At 61.4% G+C, this 17,363-nt stretch overlaps 1 protein-coding gene and 1 long non-coding RNA gene across 2 annotated transcripts; both read left to right on the plus strand.

Moving 5' to 3' along the window:
- The first annotated feature begins 3,696 nt into the window (after positions 1-3,696).
- Positions 3,697-4,906, plus strand: CRYBA4 (crystallin beta A4). Its single transcript, XM_037402145.1, has 5 exons — positions 3,697-3,735; positions 3,861-3,979; positions 4,160-4,301; positions 4,445-4,587; positions 4,759-4,906. Exons 1-5 carry the CDS (start codon positions 3,697-3,699, stop codon positions 4,904-4,906), a joined length of 591 nt encoding a protein of 196 aa, XP_037258042.1.
- Positions 4,907-6,901: 1,995 nt separating this feature from the next.
- On the plus strand, positions 6,902-15,011 carry LOC119142386. The gene is made up of 3 exons (XR_005102243.1): positions 6,902-7,057; positions 7,582-10,022; positions 10,295-15,011. It is a non-coding gene; the product is annotated as an uncharacterized LOC119142386 (long non-coding RNA).
- Positions 15,012-17,363: the final 2,352 nt, after the last annotated feature.

Consider the following 17,363-nt stretch of genomic DNA (forward strand, 5'->3'; position numbering starts at 1 on the left):
AAAATGGTGTTCTTTATTGAGGATATCCCCACTCACTGCATCCACTGGCACGGGCATTAGCTAGTTTTTAGCCCAGTTATCCTGTGCTGAGCTCATTCTATACCATCCCTACTTTTGCCATCACCACACTGCACGGTACCAAATCGCAGGTGGGATTTGGGTGCACCAGTGCTGTGTCTGACTGACGGCGGGGGGGCTGCACGGTGGCTGGCCAGGGGTACACTGGGTAACCAGTCCCCAGGGCAGCTCAACCCACAGTGCCACGTCTCCTGCACCACATGGCTGCTCTCTGCACCAACAGGCACCTTGGGGGAACCTTCCCTTGACTCCCACCAAGCCTCCGGTCAGTGGGTCTCCCCGTTTGCCTGCTGTGATCCTGTTGGTCATGTAAATACCTGCACACTTGCTTCCTCCTGGTCCTTTCCAATACCCCCAGCCTCCCACAACACCCAGCAGCAGCGCTCCTGGTCTGGCTTTTCATCACTGGCAGCAGTAAATCACCCAAGGGTGCATGTTCAGAAAGCTCAGAGCCCTCAGTTTTGCCGTCATCTTTTATTCCTCTCCAGAGTGAAGTGTCAACCAGCAGCAGTGGGATTCAGCTGCACCCCCTGGACTATTGCCAAAATCCCGAAGAAAAAGCATTTATTGATCCCTTCTTCTTTTCCCATGGTTTTACAGAGGGATGGGCTGTGCCTGCAGGCATGGCCGGGCACAGGTGCTGCTGCCCCATTTCCCCTGGGCACTCCTGGCAGTCTGGTCTCTCACCTTGATGCTGGGCAGCTTTTTATGATTCATGGCTTTCAATTTGCATTCATTTTCATGTTTGTTAGACAGATTTCTATTTTAATCTGCATTCTCTTCCTCTCAGAGCCAGGGTAGGTTTTTTAACTGCTGTGCCTCACCTGTGGCTCCTGGGCATTAATCAGCGGGTCTCACCCACTCCCAGCTTCTGCTGCCCTGATCTTGCTCTGCTTTCCCTCCCAGCTCCCAGCACCCTTGGAACTGGCCACTGGAAAACCGTGCTTGGAGGCACTGAGCTCTACTCCTGATGGCTGCTCTGCGCTGCTTTGGTCATTACTTTGATTTTCCCAGAGTCCGTGCTGTGCAAAGGCTGACAGCTGGGATCTGTTCTTGGTGGTTCTGGAGTCCCTGGACACAAAATCCCTGCTCTCCCCACTGAGCATCCCTGCTGCTGGCTGCAGGTGCTCTGGAAAGCCCCTTGCTGCACCGGCCTGTCCTGTGCCAGCCCCTCGCTGCACCGCCCTGCCCTAGCATGGACGGGCACATGGGATGCACAGTTCAAACACAGCAAGGGTTGCCCAAGCCTCACCCCTGGTGCAGATGGCTGGAGCTGACACAGCTCAGCCCTGGCAGGCACAGGCGTGAGGGGTTTGTTCTGCTGCATGTGGAGCTCTCGCTGCTGCATCCCCTGCACTGAGCATCACTGTGAGTGCACCCAGCTGCAACCCAGGCTCTACAGAACCATGTCCCAGTGATGGGGCACATCACGGAGAGCAAGTGAGCTGTCGTCACCATGCTGGTGGCCAGCAGCAAGCTGACTTTAGCTCAGGCCATGGTGAGAGGCTGGGGACAACTTGTGCCAAGCACACATTTGCTGGGGGCTGCAGGTGTCAGGGACAGCCAACGCAGCCCCACTGCAGCCAGGAGCAGCCCGTTGCATGTGACCACCCTCCTCCCAGCTGCTGTGTTCACTTGCTCTGCCTTCCCCATGGTGCCCAGAGCTGCCAGGGCTGCAGCTGTGTGAAGGAGGATGCTTCAGCTCAGCCACCCAGCAGTTTCCTGGCAAATCCTGTCCCAAAACACAGCACTACCTCGGAACGTGGGTTTTGCCACTCAGCCCAACAGCCCCCTTTTGCTTCTGCCTCAGTGTTCCCTGCTCCAAGGGGCAGGCTGTGTGGGTGCCTCTGCAAGGTGCTCAGCCCTCGGAGCCTGCACACTCCCAGCACAACCCCAGAACAATTTGGCGGGGGGGTCACCATGAGCAAAGCTTGATGGTGTTTAGGTACCCAAACTGTGGATGCAGCGGGCTCTTTTCAGGTCCCTGCACAGAGAGGCAGGAGCCTGCTGCAGCACTCTCTAAGTCTTGATCTGCATCTTTAGTCCCTCTCATGCCTTTGCAAGCTTGCCCCTTCCTTTCCTGCATGCCTGTTCCCTGCTTGTTACAATGATGCTCCGTGGTTGCTGTATGCTCAACCTGAAAAAGAACAATTCTGACTTTCAGGGAGAGCTGCTCTGCCCTAGCAGGAGAAGCCTGCACTGCCACAAGTAGAGACAGGTCTTTCCTCCTACTTCCCAGAAACGTAGGTGACAAAACCTCCCAGCACACCCAGCCAAGGCACAGGGCAAGCAGTGCTGCCCGTGGGCAGGAGGAGCTCTGCCAAAGCTGGGGGGCACAGTCCCAACCCAGTCCCAAGCTGGGGCAGGGCACTTGGCAGGAGGGCTGGCAGACCCCGGGGTCGATGCCCCGGCTCTGGAGCTGCAGGGCTGGGGGTCAGAACCTGTGCCTGGTGGGCCAGGGGAGCAGGAGCTGTGGTGTCCCGGCTCATCAGCTTCCCTGCAGCATCGCCTTTGTTCTGCCCGGTCCCTCCTCCCTGCCATGTGCTGAGTTAGGGGTTTCAGTAATGCTCTCCTGGGCTCTGTCTCTATCTGGAGGCTATAAAAACCCAGCTGGAGGGCTGCTGGACATGTCACCTCCCCGGGCACCAGTGCCTCACCCCAGGTAAGCACGGGAGCCTGGCAGCAGCTGCCCCTGCCCGGCATGGCTGGGTCCTGGGAGTGGAGCAGATGTGGGGACGTGTGGAGGAGGATCCGAGAGCTGGGGCTGGACCTTGCTTCACAGGCACGACCCGGCCAGGGCTGCGGGGTCCTGCAGCCAGGGCATGAGACAAGGGCAGCCACTGGGGATGGGCCATGGCACTGCTCTGCCGTCACATGCGTCAGGGAACGGTGGCGGGGGGATTGGAGGGCACCGCTGGCCGTGGCAGCGTGGCGGGGTGCTGCTGCTCAGTGTGGGCATGCGGCCACATCTGCAGCACTCCTGGCTCAGTGCTGCCCTGGCTGCAGCTCCAGTGCTGGCCCTGCCTGTGCATGGTGAGCACACCTGGGGACCCGCACAGGGCTGCCTGCACAGGGGCTTTGCCTCGGGGATCTGCCTGCAGGAGGAGGACTCTCCCTGGGCATTAGCAGCCATGGGCAGTGCCATGCATGGGCAGCAGCGTGCTCTCCCCACTGAGGTGCTGTCAGGCTGTCCTGCCAGACACCCGCTGCTCCACGTGGCCCAGACAGCAGCCCCAGGTGGGCAGGGAGAGCCTCAGCCCCTGCTCTTTGCCTGCTCCAGTATGAAGCAACCCCATCACTGCCTCCCATGCCACCAGCGAAGGGACGTGCGTGGGCTCCTGAGGGCATTTTCATCCAGGCAGAGGCTGGAATGAGCCCCACAGAGCAGGGTCTGGCTACCTGCAGCCTCCTGCCTCCATCTGCCTGACTGTCTGTGCAAAGCATGGCCCAAAGCCTGGTCCCAGGACATGGGATCCCAGGGAAGGGCCAAGCCCTGGAGCAGGGCTGGTGGGTCTGGCCAGGCTGCAGCGGTGAGGCCAGGCTTATGGGGGCCAGCAGTGTACCAGCTCTGGGGCAGGCTTTAATGGTCCCGTTCCCCTGTGCCCTGGCAGAGCCAGCATGACCCATCGCTGCAGGAAATCCTCCGGTCTCTGGAAGGTATGGGAACCTGGGGAAGACCAGCGATGCAGCCTGAGCCCTGCGAATGCCTGGGCATGGGGCTGCAGCATCTACTTGGGGTCCCTGCCCCCATGAAGCCCACTGACTCCCTCCATCCTCCCCAGATTGTGGTGTGGGATGAGGCTTTCTTCCAGGGCAAGAAGCATGAATTCACCGCTGACTGCTACAGCACCCCAGAGCATGGCTTCAGCACTGTCGGCTCCTGCAAGATCGAGAGCGGCGCGTGAGTGAGGGTCACAGGGTACTGCCACCCCATGGTGCTGTGGGACTCCATGGAGGCAGGGGGGTTGGAGGGTGGAGTTCTCCAGTGCCTTTTGCCACCTGAGCCATGGGGCTGCCTCCTCTGGGCAATGGCTCCATCCCCACAGGGTGCAGGTCTCACCCCCCTTTCCCACCCCGGCAGGTGGGCAGGCTTCGAGCACTGCGGCTTCCAAGGGCAGCAGTTTGTGCTGGAGCGCGGCGAGTACCCATGCTGGGAGGCATGGAGCGGCAGCAACGCCTACCATGTGGAGAGGATGTGCTCCTTCCGCCCCATTGCCTGTGCTGTGAGTGCCCCTGCCCCGGCTCCCCACCGTAGGGCCAGCCCCCGGAGCCCACTGCTGGGCTGGTGCCCAGAACCCACCATCAGTTGCCAGCCAGGGGGCTGGGCAGGGCAGCCATGCCAACACCATGCTCCTCTTGGTGGCAGGACCATGGGCGCAGCAGGCTGATGCTCTTCGAGCAAGAGAACTTCCAGGGCAAGCGGGGGGAGCTGAGTGATGACTGCCCCTCGCTGCCTGCCCTGGGCTGGGGCAGTAGCGCCGTGGGCTCCTTCCTTGTCCGTTCCGGCGCGTGAGTACCCCGGGGGTTGTGCTCTGCCAGGACCCAGCACTGGGGGCACACACCAGAGCTGAGGATGCTCTGGCAGCTGCGGGCACCCTACCTGCTGCCCAGCACCTGCAGTGCAAGGTGCTTCATGGTGCTGCCAGCCCTGAGCCACCGTTGCTCTCTGCTCTGTCACAGGTGGGTCTGCTCGCAGTACCCAGGGTACCGGGGCTTCCAGTACCTCCTCGAGAGTGACAGCCATGCGGGCGAGTACAAGCATGTGCGGGAGTGGGGCTCCCACGCACAGACGGGCCAGGTCCAGTCCATCCGCAGGGTCCAGCAGTGACCGCCGGTGCCGGAGCCACCATGCCGCCAGCCACATGCCCTGGGCACCGTCTCTCCCGCGGGGCGGCGGGGGCAAAGCTCAATAAAGGCTCAGTTGTCCAAGATGGCACGCTGGCAGTTGGGGAGGGGGTGCCGTGGGAGTGTGTGGCCGGGAGCAGAGTGGAGGCTCTGCAGGGGCAAGGATGGGGTGGGGGAGAACGACTGTCCTTTTCTGCCCCTGCAGCCAGCACAGGCATCCACATGTCCCTGTCAGAGGCAGATGAAGCCCCTGCCCAGCTCACATACAGAGCTGCAAAGCCTGCCCTTGCCCCCCTGGCCAGCCTCGGAGGAGCTGTGGGGCTGGGGGCCAGTGCACGGTGGTCAGGCCCAGTGCAGGGGTGAGGAGCTGGGTCCTGAGCCAGCAACAGCAGCAGCAGTGCAGCCCTTGTACAGCGCTGCACATCCCGCCTGTGAGGACCGTGTCTGTCCTGTCCCTGCACCAGCCTGACTGCCGGCTCAGGGGCTCTGCCAGACCCACACATCCCCACCGCCCCACAGACTCCACCTGCTCTGCCAGTACCAGCCGGGGGCTACGCAGCAGCTGCAGCAAGGCTGAGCAGAACACTGTGTGGCAACTGCTGAGCCTCAGCCTTGCTCGTGAGTTGGAAGGAGCTGCAGGATCCAGCAAGCTGCAGCTGCACCCATTCCTGCACCCATGCATGCCCCTGCACTCATGCACAACCATGCACACACTCCTGCACCCACACCAGCTTGCAGCACCTGCCAGCCTCGCAGCATCTCCCCTGCCTGGGGCAAAGCGGGCAGCCCAGGGCAGAGGCAGGCAAGCTCCTCTCTCCAGCGGTGCAGGGGACCAGGCCAAGCTGCGTGGTGGCCCTGGAGCAGCGAGGTGGCACCACAGGCTCGTGGCTCTGTTTGCCCCAGCAGCGCGGCGGGCACGGGCAGGGCCTGCTCCTCCCTGCCTGGACCTGGGCTGTCACTGCAGGAAACCTGGGGCAGCAAGAAGCAGTCGGGGGCTGCCGATAAACCATCTTCTTCAGCTCATGAGAAAGTGGCCATTAACTGAAGCTGAAAATGTGACAGGGAAAAGGCTGGTTTGGCAAAAATCTCTCATTTCAGAAAAGCTCTGGAGAAAAGGTTTGATGTGATGAAAATGTCCCATTCCTGACCTCTGCAGCAGAAGAATCACCATCGGAGACAATGCTACCCAGGAAGGGTTCTCTCTGCAGGAAATCACAATTAAAAATGCAGAGTAAAAGAAGAAACAAAAAGTTTTGGGATGGGCTGAGTGAAACCCTCCTGCCACCCCAAGGCAAACCCATCCGGGGTCACCAGTCAGCAAGCCCTGGAGCAGTGGAGCTCCCCAGCCCCTCCATGGCCACATCTGGTGGGGACCCCTATCCTGGACAGCCCCCCCTGCCCAGCCCCAGGCGGGGTGTGGGTTGCGGGGTGCCGGGAGCAGGGCCAGCACACAGCCAGGCATGGCAGGCAGCTGGCGGCTGGACCAGTGGGTCCCCGGGGATCTGGTGACGACCTGGAGAACAATGCAAGAGCCCAGCAGCTGCAGAGCCCCAGCCCCCCGGCCCCCGGGGTGGGGGTCTGCCCCCCACCGTGTCCCCCCAGGCTGGGCTGGCCTCTCTGCCATCCTTCCCTCCACCACGGCCGGATCCTGCACACCGTGTCCCCGGGTGGCCTGCCCAGCGCCCCTGCCCCGTGTCTCCCACCCCTCATCCCTGTGCCACCCCCGTGGGTGTGGGGTGCCCACGCCCCCCCAGATGGCCGTGGGGGTGCGCCCGTGCCAGCACGGCAGGCCGGTGGCTTGGCGTGGGGGACGACGACACGGTGGCCTTTGTGGGGGGGCCCGGCTGCAGGGAGGTGGGTGTCCCCGGGTCTGCCGCAGCAGGAGCGGTGGGGGGCGGCGGGAGGGGGGGGCAGGTGGCTCGGCCGCATTTCCAGCATTAAAATTTAATGGGAGTTGCAGCATTCTCCTGCGCCGTAGGTAGGGCCCGGCGGGGGCTGCGAGGAGGAGGAGTTTGCATGGCAATCCCTTTCTCAGGGATGCTCTCTGGAAAGCTCCAGCACAAAGGAGCTGCGCGGCGGCCAGGAGCGTGCGGAGCCCGGCGGTCCCCGAGCCCAGCCTTCCCCTGTGGGTCAGGTAAAGCCGCGCTTATCTTTCTCGCTGCTGTTTTCCAGATGGAAGTGCGGCTCCTTTCCGGGCGCTGGTGGGGTTTGGGGGCGTCAGGCGGAGCCCCGGGGGCCGCCCCCCACCTCCGGGCGTGATGCACAGCCAGGAGCAGGGAGAGATGCTGCCCCGGGTCCTGCGGGCATCCCTCCCGGGAGGCTGCGGAGCGGCAGGCGCTTCTGCTCTGGCCGCTCCGTCTCGAAAAAAAAAATTAAAAAAGCGCCACCGCATATATTCTTATTCCCTGATTATAAATAATTCCCCTGCTCAAGATGGGTTGGAGCCACCAGCTTCTCCCGGGGGACACCAGGCTGGGGCAGCCCGGGCCCCACTCCCTTTGTTAGGGGCGATGCTCGCCCTGGGCAGCCCCGGGGGGCCTGGCTCCCTCTGCGCACCGTCTGCATCCCCGGTACCACAGTCAATATTAACTGATGCACCGCTTGTTTGTATTTTTTTTCCTTTTTGTTTTTTCCTTTTTTTTTTTTTTTTTTTTCCAGAAACCTCATCAAGAATAGGGCTCGAGACAGGTAAATGGATTCTTGCCTGATTTTCAATGCTCCTGGAAGGAAATGTAGCCAAAAATGCTGGTTTACTTCTTTGTCTTGAAACCACCATTTTCTCCTAAAGCTGGTGATAGGTAGGGGGTTAGAGAAGAGGCTGGGGCCAGCACCCCCCCAGGGCGCTTCAGCACAGCCCTTCCCCCTGCAAAGAGCAAACCTGACAGATGCTATCCGGGCTGCTTTTGGGGAGCCATTTTCTCTCCCTCATTGTCTCATCGCCTTTTGTGTGTGTGAGTACATCCTGCCCCAGGGAGCCAGGAGGAGCCCAGAAATAATCAGGTTTTCAGTTGTTTCTGGGTTTGCAGGGAGCCTTTCTCACCCCCTCCTTCTCCCAGGGCTGCCCAGGCTGCCCAGCCCTGAGAGCTGCAGACAAAGGGAGGCAGCCCCAGAGCCCGGGCTGGCAGCGAGGGTGGGCAGTGCTGAGGACAGGGGCACATTGGCCACCCTGCCAGGAGCTGGGGGATCTGGGGTGCCCAGACGACACCTCTCAGAGATCACCTCTCCGGGCATGGGCAGTAAGTAGAGCAGCCAGCACCGCACCGTGCCTGTGGCACAGCGGGAGCACATGGGCACTCGCAGCAGTGGTGTGCCTGCTGTGCATGGGCAGCCTGCCTGCTGCCCTTGCCTCCCTGCTCCTGCCTGCAGTGGAACTCGTGCTCCTCTCCTTCCTCCTTGCTCAAAGGTTTTTCTAGCCCCTGTTTAACTCAAGTGCTCCTGGGCGCTCAGCCCCAGGGACAAATTATGTGCCACCAGCCCTGTGTGGCAGCGGCAGTCGAGCTCGCAGCTGGTAATCACTGCTTGCCATGCACAAGATTAGTGTTTGGTTATGTGCTGCCCACACAAAATTGTTTTTCTCCCCCCACCCTTCTCCTGGGATGTACTTCATTGTTGGGTGAGAGAGGCCATCCTGCAGCGGTCACCCCATGCAGACACGTCCCTCCTGCCCCACCATGGGCGCTTCCCGCTCAGATCCAGGCAGGGGAGTCCATTTGCCAGATGCTGGATGGCATCTCTGGTGCCTGCCGCTGCCCAGACCCCACCCAGCTGCCCCACAGCAGCTGGTTTGCAAATGCTGCCTGGACGTGCTGTCCTCATGAGAGGGACTATCCTGCAGGCAGCGCCTGCAACTTGCGGCAACAATGAACCGTGAGAAGCAACAGCAGCTCCGCAGCTGAACTGCAGAGTCATCTCGGCCCAGTTCCCCCAGGACCAGCCTTGGCTGTTCCACGCGGGCAGGGCTGGAGGAAGGCAGGCAGCGCAGGCTGGCTGATGGTGCCAGCCGCGTGTGCCCACATCCCCGTGGCAGTGGCAGTGGCAGAGGCAGAGGCAGGCAGTCCCTGCAGAGCAGGCAGGGACAGTTTGGGGCATTGTCACCATTCTTGGTGTGGTTCTTCCCAGTGCCTCCTACTCTGTTCCTGCTGGTGGGTCTGGCTCCCTCCTGCTCTGCATGGGGACAGGCACAGGAGGGAGAGGTGGTATTTCTTTGGGGACTGGGTGTCCCTGAGCAAGCAGTGGGCAGCTGAGCAGATGCACATAGTGGGGGTGAGTGCAGGTCCCCCATGGGGAGCATGGGCTGGAGCTCCCTCACTTCCAACCTGCCTGCCTCTGCCCCACTGCTGCCTGCAGCAGAACCCAGCACCATCTGCCTGCAAGCTGCAGGAGCTGCTGTGAGCACCTGGGTACCAAGGGGCAGTGCTGGCTTTGGGGGGGTGCTTGTGGAGCAGGGTGTTCATCTAGTGCAGGAGTCAGCTGGGCATTGCCGTGCTGCCCTGAGGCGGTGCCAGGAGAGGGGTGTTAGTTTGCCTGAGCTGGGAGGATGACTGGGCCAGTCCCTGCTCCCCAGGGCAGCCCAGCGTGTGGGAGGGGGAAGCTGTGCAGGGCAGGCTGGGTGCTGGTACAGCATCTCCCCAGCAGAGGTCTTACATCTCTGTCTTGCAGGATCTGGCCCTTTGCCCCCAGCTTTGGGCAGCACCCAGCCACCCTGTGAGCACCAGGAATGGTGCCAGCAGTGCTGGGGTTCAGAGCAGAGGATCCTGCCTCAGGGATTTAATCCTGCAGGAATGGGGAGCTGCAGGAACGGCAGGGGAGCCAAGGGAGGTTCTGCCTGTGTTCCTGCCTGCCCGGCCCTGCCCGGCCCTCCTGCCAGGCTCCCAGCAGCACGATGCATCCCCCCTTGGCTCGGCTTGGCTCAGCTCAGCTCTGCCTGGGGATGACGGTACCGTGTTGCTCTCCCTTGCTGCGTTGGTTGCTTTCTTTTGCAGCTGCTAATGACTGACCTGAGGTCTGTTCACACACAGTCCCCTGCGCAGCCTCCACGGTGGAGCAACCAGACAGGACGGGGGGACATTGCACGGCACTCACATAGCTGGTGACCACAGGTAGGACCCCCAGGGAGAGTGACACAGGTGGTGCAAGCCCCATGCTCTCCCCACTCCTCATGACCTGGGAGGGCCCTGGGCAGCTGGGAGCCAACTTTCCTTCCCAGGGTCCCATCCCCTTGTGGGCTCTCCCCAGGCTCCAGCCAGGTCTGTGGGCTCACACCATCCCCAGGGCCACCTGCATGAGATGATGCATCCCCCATGCATGCCCAGTGGTGGGGAAGGGGTGGCTGCCATGCTGCCCAGGGTCTTATAACATCTCTGCTCCCCAGTGCCACCAGCCCCAGGGGCACAGCCCCAGCTCCTGCCTGGTCAGACTGGCCATGCCTGGAGGGGAGCCAGAGCTCAGGGAGCCAGAGCTTGGGGAGCCTCCATCGCTGCCCACACATGGATGCCAGAGCCGGGCCAGCCCCAGCAGAGCAACCCGGTGCCAGCTGCCATGGGCTGGAGCCATGAGCCTGGCCACTGCAGGGGACATGGCTGAAGAGACGGCGGTGGTGACACCTGAGGACATGGGTTTGCATGTGTGCACATTTTTTCTACAAGGTCCTGAGGTCTCCTTCCCTCCTGCTGCTCCATCCCAGCCAGACCCAGTGCATGGGCCTCCCCATGTGCCCTCCCTGGCATTGGGCAGGGTCTGGGCAAGATGAGACCCATCACCTCACCGAATGCAATGTAGGAGGAAGGAGAAGGGGATGGGAGTGGAGCTGTGCCAGCTCAAGGAGGCAGGATGGCCAGAGCCCAAAGGGACCCCAGTTCTTCCCACTGATCCTGCCTGTCCTTCTGTCAGCAAAGTCCTGGTGCTTTCTACTCTGGAAGTGCCCTGCACTGCCAGCGTCATGTCCTGGCAGGATCCTGCCTCTACTCTGCTTTGAGAAAACATCTGGTTTGTAGAGCATGGGGAGGGACACGGGCAGTGCATCCTCCTCCCGAGGCCTCTGCAGGGCCATGTGGGGCTCCCAGTGGCCCCATAAGCAGGTGTGACCATTGCCTTCCCTCGCAGCCCCCTCCAGCAAGCGTCCCCCGAGCAGGTGGGAAGGCTGGGTGGGCAGTGGGCTGGGGGCTGAGGGCAGACACAGCCCCCTGAAGTGCACAATGGAAAATTATCCTCATGCGGAATGGAGGGAGCTAGTGCTGCAGCAGGAGGTGACCCAGAGGAACATGGGGCAAAGGGTGCCCTCGGTGCTGGGGCAGGGTTCAGAGCTACTGCTCCTGCCACCCCTCAGCAGTTGGCACCGGTCAGCGGCCTGCTCCTGCAGGCAGCCCCGTGGAGGGGCAGCTTCTGATGGGGAGGGGATAAGCTATTGGGCACCCTTCTTCTGCTTCGTGTCATGGTTTTCCCTGCTGGACCTCCTCCTCCCTCCACGGGCAGTGGGAGCTTGGTGGAGACCCAGAGCAGCTGTCACTGTCTCTGTAGAAGCCCTGCTCTTGCAGAGCTGCCTGTAGCCTTGCCCCTGGCACTCCAGTAATGTTTTCACCCCTTCCCTCTCTGCTTCTGCCGGCTCCTTTTGTGCCCTTACCCCAGAGCCTTGCAATGCTGAGTCACAGTCTGGCGCTGCCAGGATTGTCTCCTCTGTGCAGCCCATCTCTCATTTTCACCAGTACCAGGGGTGGGAAACACATGTTGTGTGTGGGCACACGCTGCTTGGGCGTTTTGTACCTCACCAGCATGGATGATAGGGGCAGGTCCCTGCAAAGCATTTAATTCAGAAAGCCTTACATTACTGCAGGCTAAACCCTCCGCTAACACCTTCCCAAATCTCAGTTTGGTGACAAAGCCCAGGAACACCTCTCACTGTCCTGAGCCAGAGCCCTGCTTCGTCCCCAGGAGCCACACAGACCCTACCCTGGTAAAGTGCTCCTCCACCGGCGGGGCGCTAACCGGGACTGGCTCTGCATGCTGCTGCTGTGCTCCGATATTAACCTACTAACCCTCCGGGACCCTTGCCACCCCCTCTGCCAGGGCTGCCGGGGGCTGCCCAAGCCCCTGGCAAACGGACTAACTCACTAACTGGCTCCAGCGCATGCCCTACTAACCGGCCTTGTCTCACCTCGCACTAACCGCCGACAGCCTTTAAAGGGGAACGGAAAAGCTGGGTAAGTACGCTTATAAGTGCCGGGCGTTGCTGCGTTGGTGACAGGCTGCGCAGGCAGGGCCAGGCAGCATGAGCCCCTACAGCAGGCAGGAGGCGGCTGGCAGCCCCTGCCCCGCGCTGCTGCCCTTGCTGGCATGAGGAGAGGGTTTCTCCCCGCACGCCGTGCTCGGGTCTGCCTGTGGAGTCTGTTGCTGACTAGGAGCCTAAAACGGTTTTATCAGCAGAAGCTTTTCAGTTCCTTTTTAAGCCAGTAGATCTCTGTTACTAACACATTCCTGAACTGAATTAAACAAACTAACCGTTGCTGCTTTTCTCTTCATTTCTCTTCCAGTATGTATGTCCTCTAAGTCAGACCGATTGTGCCATGCTTCTGTTACTAACCTGTACTAATTGTTCCTGACTTATTTCTCTATTGCTACTAACAAATACTCTTTGCATTTTAACTCTCGGACACTATTTGCCATGATAAATGAACAGTGGCCTCCTTCTGGACTCTTGGTTATCAGCCTGCAGCAACCCGAATCTCAGTGCTGCTGAGCATCTTTGTCTCCCATTCGGTGCAATGGGAGGGAAGATACTCAGGCTGGGGAGCTTTGAAAATTTCCCTAATTGGCCTTCTGTTTTCCAGGAAATTTCCTGTGGCTAAATGAGGAAAAGAGGCTGGAACAGAAATAAGACAATGTGGAAAAATGTTAATAGCAACTGGTAATGGCTGTAAAGGTCCAGCAAACCCAGTTTGCAGAAAGATTCAGCCAAAGAGTGATGTTATTGCCATGAGCCCCAGCAGAACCCAAGCTCTGCGCTCTGCTGGGGCCCCAGTTCATCTGTCATGGGGAATGGTTTCATGCTGCTCCCCACATTGGCACATGGGTGCCAGGGTGGCTGCAGGGTGCTCCCGGGCTCCTCTCTTCACTCCCTTTGTCTCTCCACAGTTTTTCTTGTGACTTTGATGCATGTGGAAGCCATTGCCAGCAGCGTGGTCCTGACTAACTGCACGGCACCGAGGGCTGCGTCTAACCGCTGGGTTGGTACTTGCAGGGTCCCCCTGGCTCGGCCACGAGCCCAGTGGGCAGGAGCGGGCAGCGGGTGGTGGAGGGTGGCTCTGCTGCTGGCTGCCTGGCAGGGCCAGGGGGCTGTAAGGCTGTCATGGGGGTGCAGCCTGTGCTTTGCTTTCTGTCCATCTGTTAGTCGGATGAACATCCCCTGCCTCTACAGGGATTCTGCCAGAGTTAAGGCTTCAGGATCTGGCCCATCTGTATGGGTTTGGCATGCAGGCTAGCGATCTGTGCTGAGACACCCTCAGCACGAAGTGCTGGCTGTACCAGTGGGACAGAACCAAGCTCTGCGTGCCAGCAGAGGGTGGTAGCCCTGTGCTGCTGGCCGGGAAGGGGCTGGCTCATGAGGACTCCCAAACCATGGCTGCTGGGGGGACATGGCTGTGGGGCGGCTTGTGGGGGGCTGCCTCAACCAAGGCTCATGAGGGCAGCTCTGTCTGGGGTGTGTATAGATCCGGACAGCATCCATCTCTGGCTGCTCTCTTTTGGCTTTGGCCTGTGCTCACTAATCCCATGATGAGGACCTTCCCAGATAACCCATAGGCGCTGGCCCACTTCAGTCTCACCCGACAGCAGCTCTCCTGCCTGCTGTTGGAAGTCAGAGCCAGAGCAGGGTCCCTGGGGCAGCCAGGTTCATCCCGTGATGCTGCCCACCTGCCCTTGGCATCCCTGCTCTGCACTGCCCACAGCCTGGCCCTTCAGCTGGGGGCTCTTGCGCTGCCGGGGCTCCCCTCCCTACCCAGCTCCACGGCTGCCGACCTCCACCTTAACCCACTAACCATGTGCCTCCCTTTCCTGGCACGGCTGGGGCCAGGGGGGATTTTTGGGCTGGTGCTCCTGTGTTTAATTGAAAGGGAAGGTAGGGCTCTGCTGTGGGCTGGGGGAAAAGTGAGCAGGAGGACCAGCTGGGTTGGGCACAGAGCAGGCAGGTCTAGGGCTCCTGGACAGGTCAGGAGTGCCACGAACACTGGGCTGGGGTTCCCAGAGCCCACCACCCATTGCAAGGGACTGCCCTCTCTGCCCCCACAGATCCCTCTTCTAGCTCCAGAGCAGCCCCCCAGCCAGCCCTGTGCCCAGTGGGACCTCCCCAGGCAAGTGACCGAGGGGAACAATGGGACCACTAGTCACACAGATGGCCCAGAGGATGCATTGGGCAAATGCGAGCCGCATAGGTAGCAAGTGCTGCCCACAGCCTCCTCGGTGGGGGCAGGCCACCAGTGCCTGCGGGGCGGCTGCGCCCCCCTGCAGATGACCACTTCTGAACAGGGAGGGGCTGGGGGGCAAGAAAGGCTTCATGGAACATCCAGGTTGCTCCTTTGCTCTCCCCCAGCACCTCGGGGTTCCCTGCCCCTACTCCCCATTTCCCTTGGCTGGGAGAGGAGTCAGTCTGTCGGTCTGTCTGTCCCCCTTTGCTGGTGCCCCCAGGGCTGTCTGAAGAGGGGAGGCAGTAGCACAAGCGGGGCATGATATGCAGCTCCCCCTTTACCAGCTGCAGCGATGACAGATGTGAGGCCAGGCCACCTCAGCAGCAATGTGGGGTGTAGAGGTCTGGGGGTGATGCCTGGCTCTGGGGGCACCATCCTGCCCAGGGCACACCAGCCCAAGGTGGCCGGGGCTGCCCCTGCTCTGCAGGACCCCGCTGCCGCCTCATGCCCAGCACGGTGGGAGCAGGCATGGCCGCGGTGGGGCTGAGGACCAGTGTGGGGCAAGGATGCTCTGGGGGAGGGGATCCTGGGGCTGCCTCTGTGGTGTGAGTGGAAGTCCTGTGGGTCCCCACAGTCCTGAGGATGTCCCTACTGCCTGTAATGTCTGCTGTGAACATGGCAAGTGTGCAACCACCCCGCAGTCTGGTGTCTTTGTGGGGTGTGGGGGCCTGGGGGAGCCGGGCAAGGATGGTCTGGGGGTGACCCAGCTCCCATGCCATGGGGCACAGCGTGGGGCACGTGGGGGCCAGGCAGTTCTCACCACTGCCATGTCAGCACCCTGCACGGCAGCCAGGGCCACCCAACGGGGTGTCAGGGCAGGAGGGGGCCGAAATGCCATGGTCCCTGGGTGCCCGGTGGGAAGAAGGGGCAGGACAGGGCACCGCGGGAGGGTGCAGGAGGGATGTGACACCCCCACCCCCGGGCACTGTCCTGGAGCCGAGAAGTGACATCACCCAGTGCAGGCAGCGCAGGCAGCAGAGGATGCGGCGGGGGTGGGGGAGGGCGGCCGCAGGCAGCGCGGGGCTGGGGTGAGTGGCGGGGCTCGTGCCCAGTGTGGGGACACATCTTGGGGGCGCGGGGGGTGGTCCGTGGCGCAGGGTGCTGCCGGCCCGGCCCGTGGGGCACCGGGCACCCGCCGATGCTGGCCTGGCCCGGCCCGGGAGGGTGCGGCAGGTGGAGCTCGTGCTCCAGGAAAGCCCTGCCTGCAGCCCTGCCTGCACCCTGCCCACAGCTCTGCCTGTACCCTGCCCACACCCTGCCTGCACCCTGCCCTGGAAGCCAGTGGCAGAAGCGAGGGCAGAGGGACCGGTCTGGCCCCACACTCCCCAGGGCAGCCCCGGCCGGAGATGTGCCATGGATGCCTGGGTGCTGCAGAGCACCCCAAGCCCCCCGGGGAAGGGGTGAATGGCCAGCACCCCAGCCTCCCCGCAGCCACCAGCAGCTCCCGCAGATCTGTGCACAGCTCAGCAAGGTGGGGGGCATGGGAGCGAGGTTGGGGGGTACAAACCCATGTCTGCAGCAACAGCAGCATGAGCAGCAGTGCCAGGGTCTGTGCATGTCCCTGCCTTGTTCCCGGCAGGGTCAGGGTCAGCCCAGACCTCCCCCAAGCAGGCAGGAGCTGGCAGAGTGGCAGCCGCATCCTGCGCTGCCCGGAGTAAACCCCGGGGACACCGCAGTTCTGGAGGAGGCGTTGTGGACGGGGTGGCAGCTCCAGCTCAAGGCACAACGGTCATACAGAGCGGGGATGCTTGCCTGGCCCTCTCCTGGGAGGGAGGCTGGAGACCCATCGGCTGCCGTGGGGAGGGGGCTCAGCTCTGGCCTGTGCCTGGCCATTCCCGGCAGTGGAGGGCAGCAGCCAAACCGCCGTGTTTATTTTCCTCCCTGTAAGCAGCATTTTGACATGTCACAGCAAGTCTCTCAAACACATGTTGACAGAAAATGTGTACGAGCACGAGGAATGTTGTTCATTTGCATCAAATTGCGAAGCGATTCTGTGAAATTGATATGTGGCATTTGTGTGAGTGGCTGCGAGCGGCGCGGGTGCCTCTGCCACCGCAGGCAGGGAGCCAGGGAGGGTCCCTGCGGGCAGGGCTTTGCCGGTGGGACTGTGAAAGCCCTGAGCACCACCGGCTTTCCCCAGTGCCCCCAGAGCTGGCCACGGAGCTGCCGAGGGGCCTGGGAAGGTGGGCAGCATGCCAGCCTGGTGACCAGCACCAGCAGCACCCAGCTGTGCCTGGAGCCTGGGGAGTGCAGGAAGCTGCCGGGGTGGGGGGTAGAGGGGCCGCCTGGCCAGGTGTCCCTGCTCCCAGCTCTCCCCCTTGCCCTTGCTCTCACGCTGCCTGGCTTTGGCTGCGCTGGCACCAGTCACTGGGTGGGTGCACAGAGAGCCCAGGGGGTCCCAGGATGCTCACTGCGGGTGGGTGTTGCTCAGGAGCTGTGAAACATCCCCAGGCCGGCAGCTCTGCCTGAGTCCTGCCTGCACTGCACTGCGTGGGGAGGTTTAGCGTCTCTGTTCCCAGATCTGCAAAAATAACCTGGAAAAAAAATATTTCAGTTTTTCCTTTTGCTTCCTTCGCCCCAGGTGGCAAATGGAGCTGTGCCCACCCACAGGCGCTGGAGGCAGTGGCCATGCCAGGGCTGTAACCCTGCAGCACACCCACCACACTGACCCTCCCTGAGGGTTCTCCCCAAGTCCGGGAGCTCGATCCTGGGAAGCATCATCTTCTGCTGTCCCCAGCCCTTCACAGGGCCACCGCAGGGGGACTCTGCTCTGCCCGAGTGTTGCAGTGTGGGTTGAAATGCGGCTGCACATGCAGCCTCTTGACCTAACCTCATTAGGAAGGTGGAAGTAATACTAATTAAAATCATGAAGTCCCAAACTGAGCTTCTTTCCTGGTTTAATTTATTTCTGGCTACTTCTCATTTCCACAACTAATGCTCCACCGAGTTAATATTCTGAAAATGATAAAAAGATGGGTAGTACAG

Source organism: Falco rusticolus, chromosome 1 (genome assembly GCF_015220075.1).
Source record: "Falco rusticolus isolate bFalRus1 chromosome 1, bFalRus1.pri, whole genome shotgun sequence".
Classification (NCBI taxonomy): Eukaryota; Metazoa; Chordata; class Aves; order Falconiformes; family Falconidae; genus Falco; species Falco rusticolus.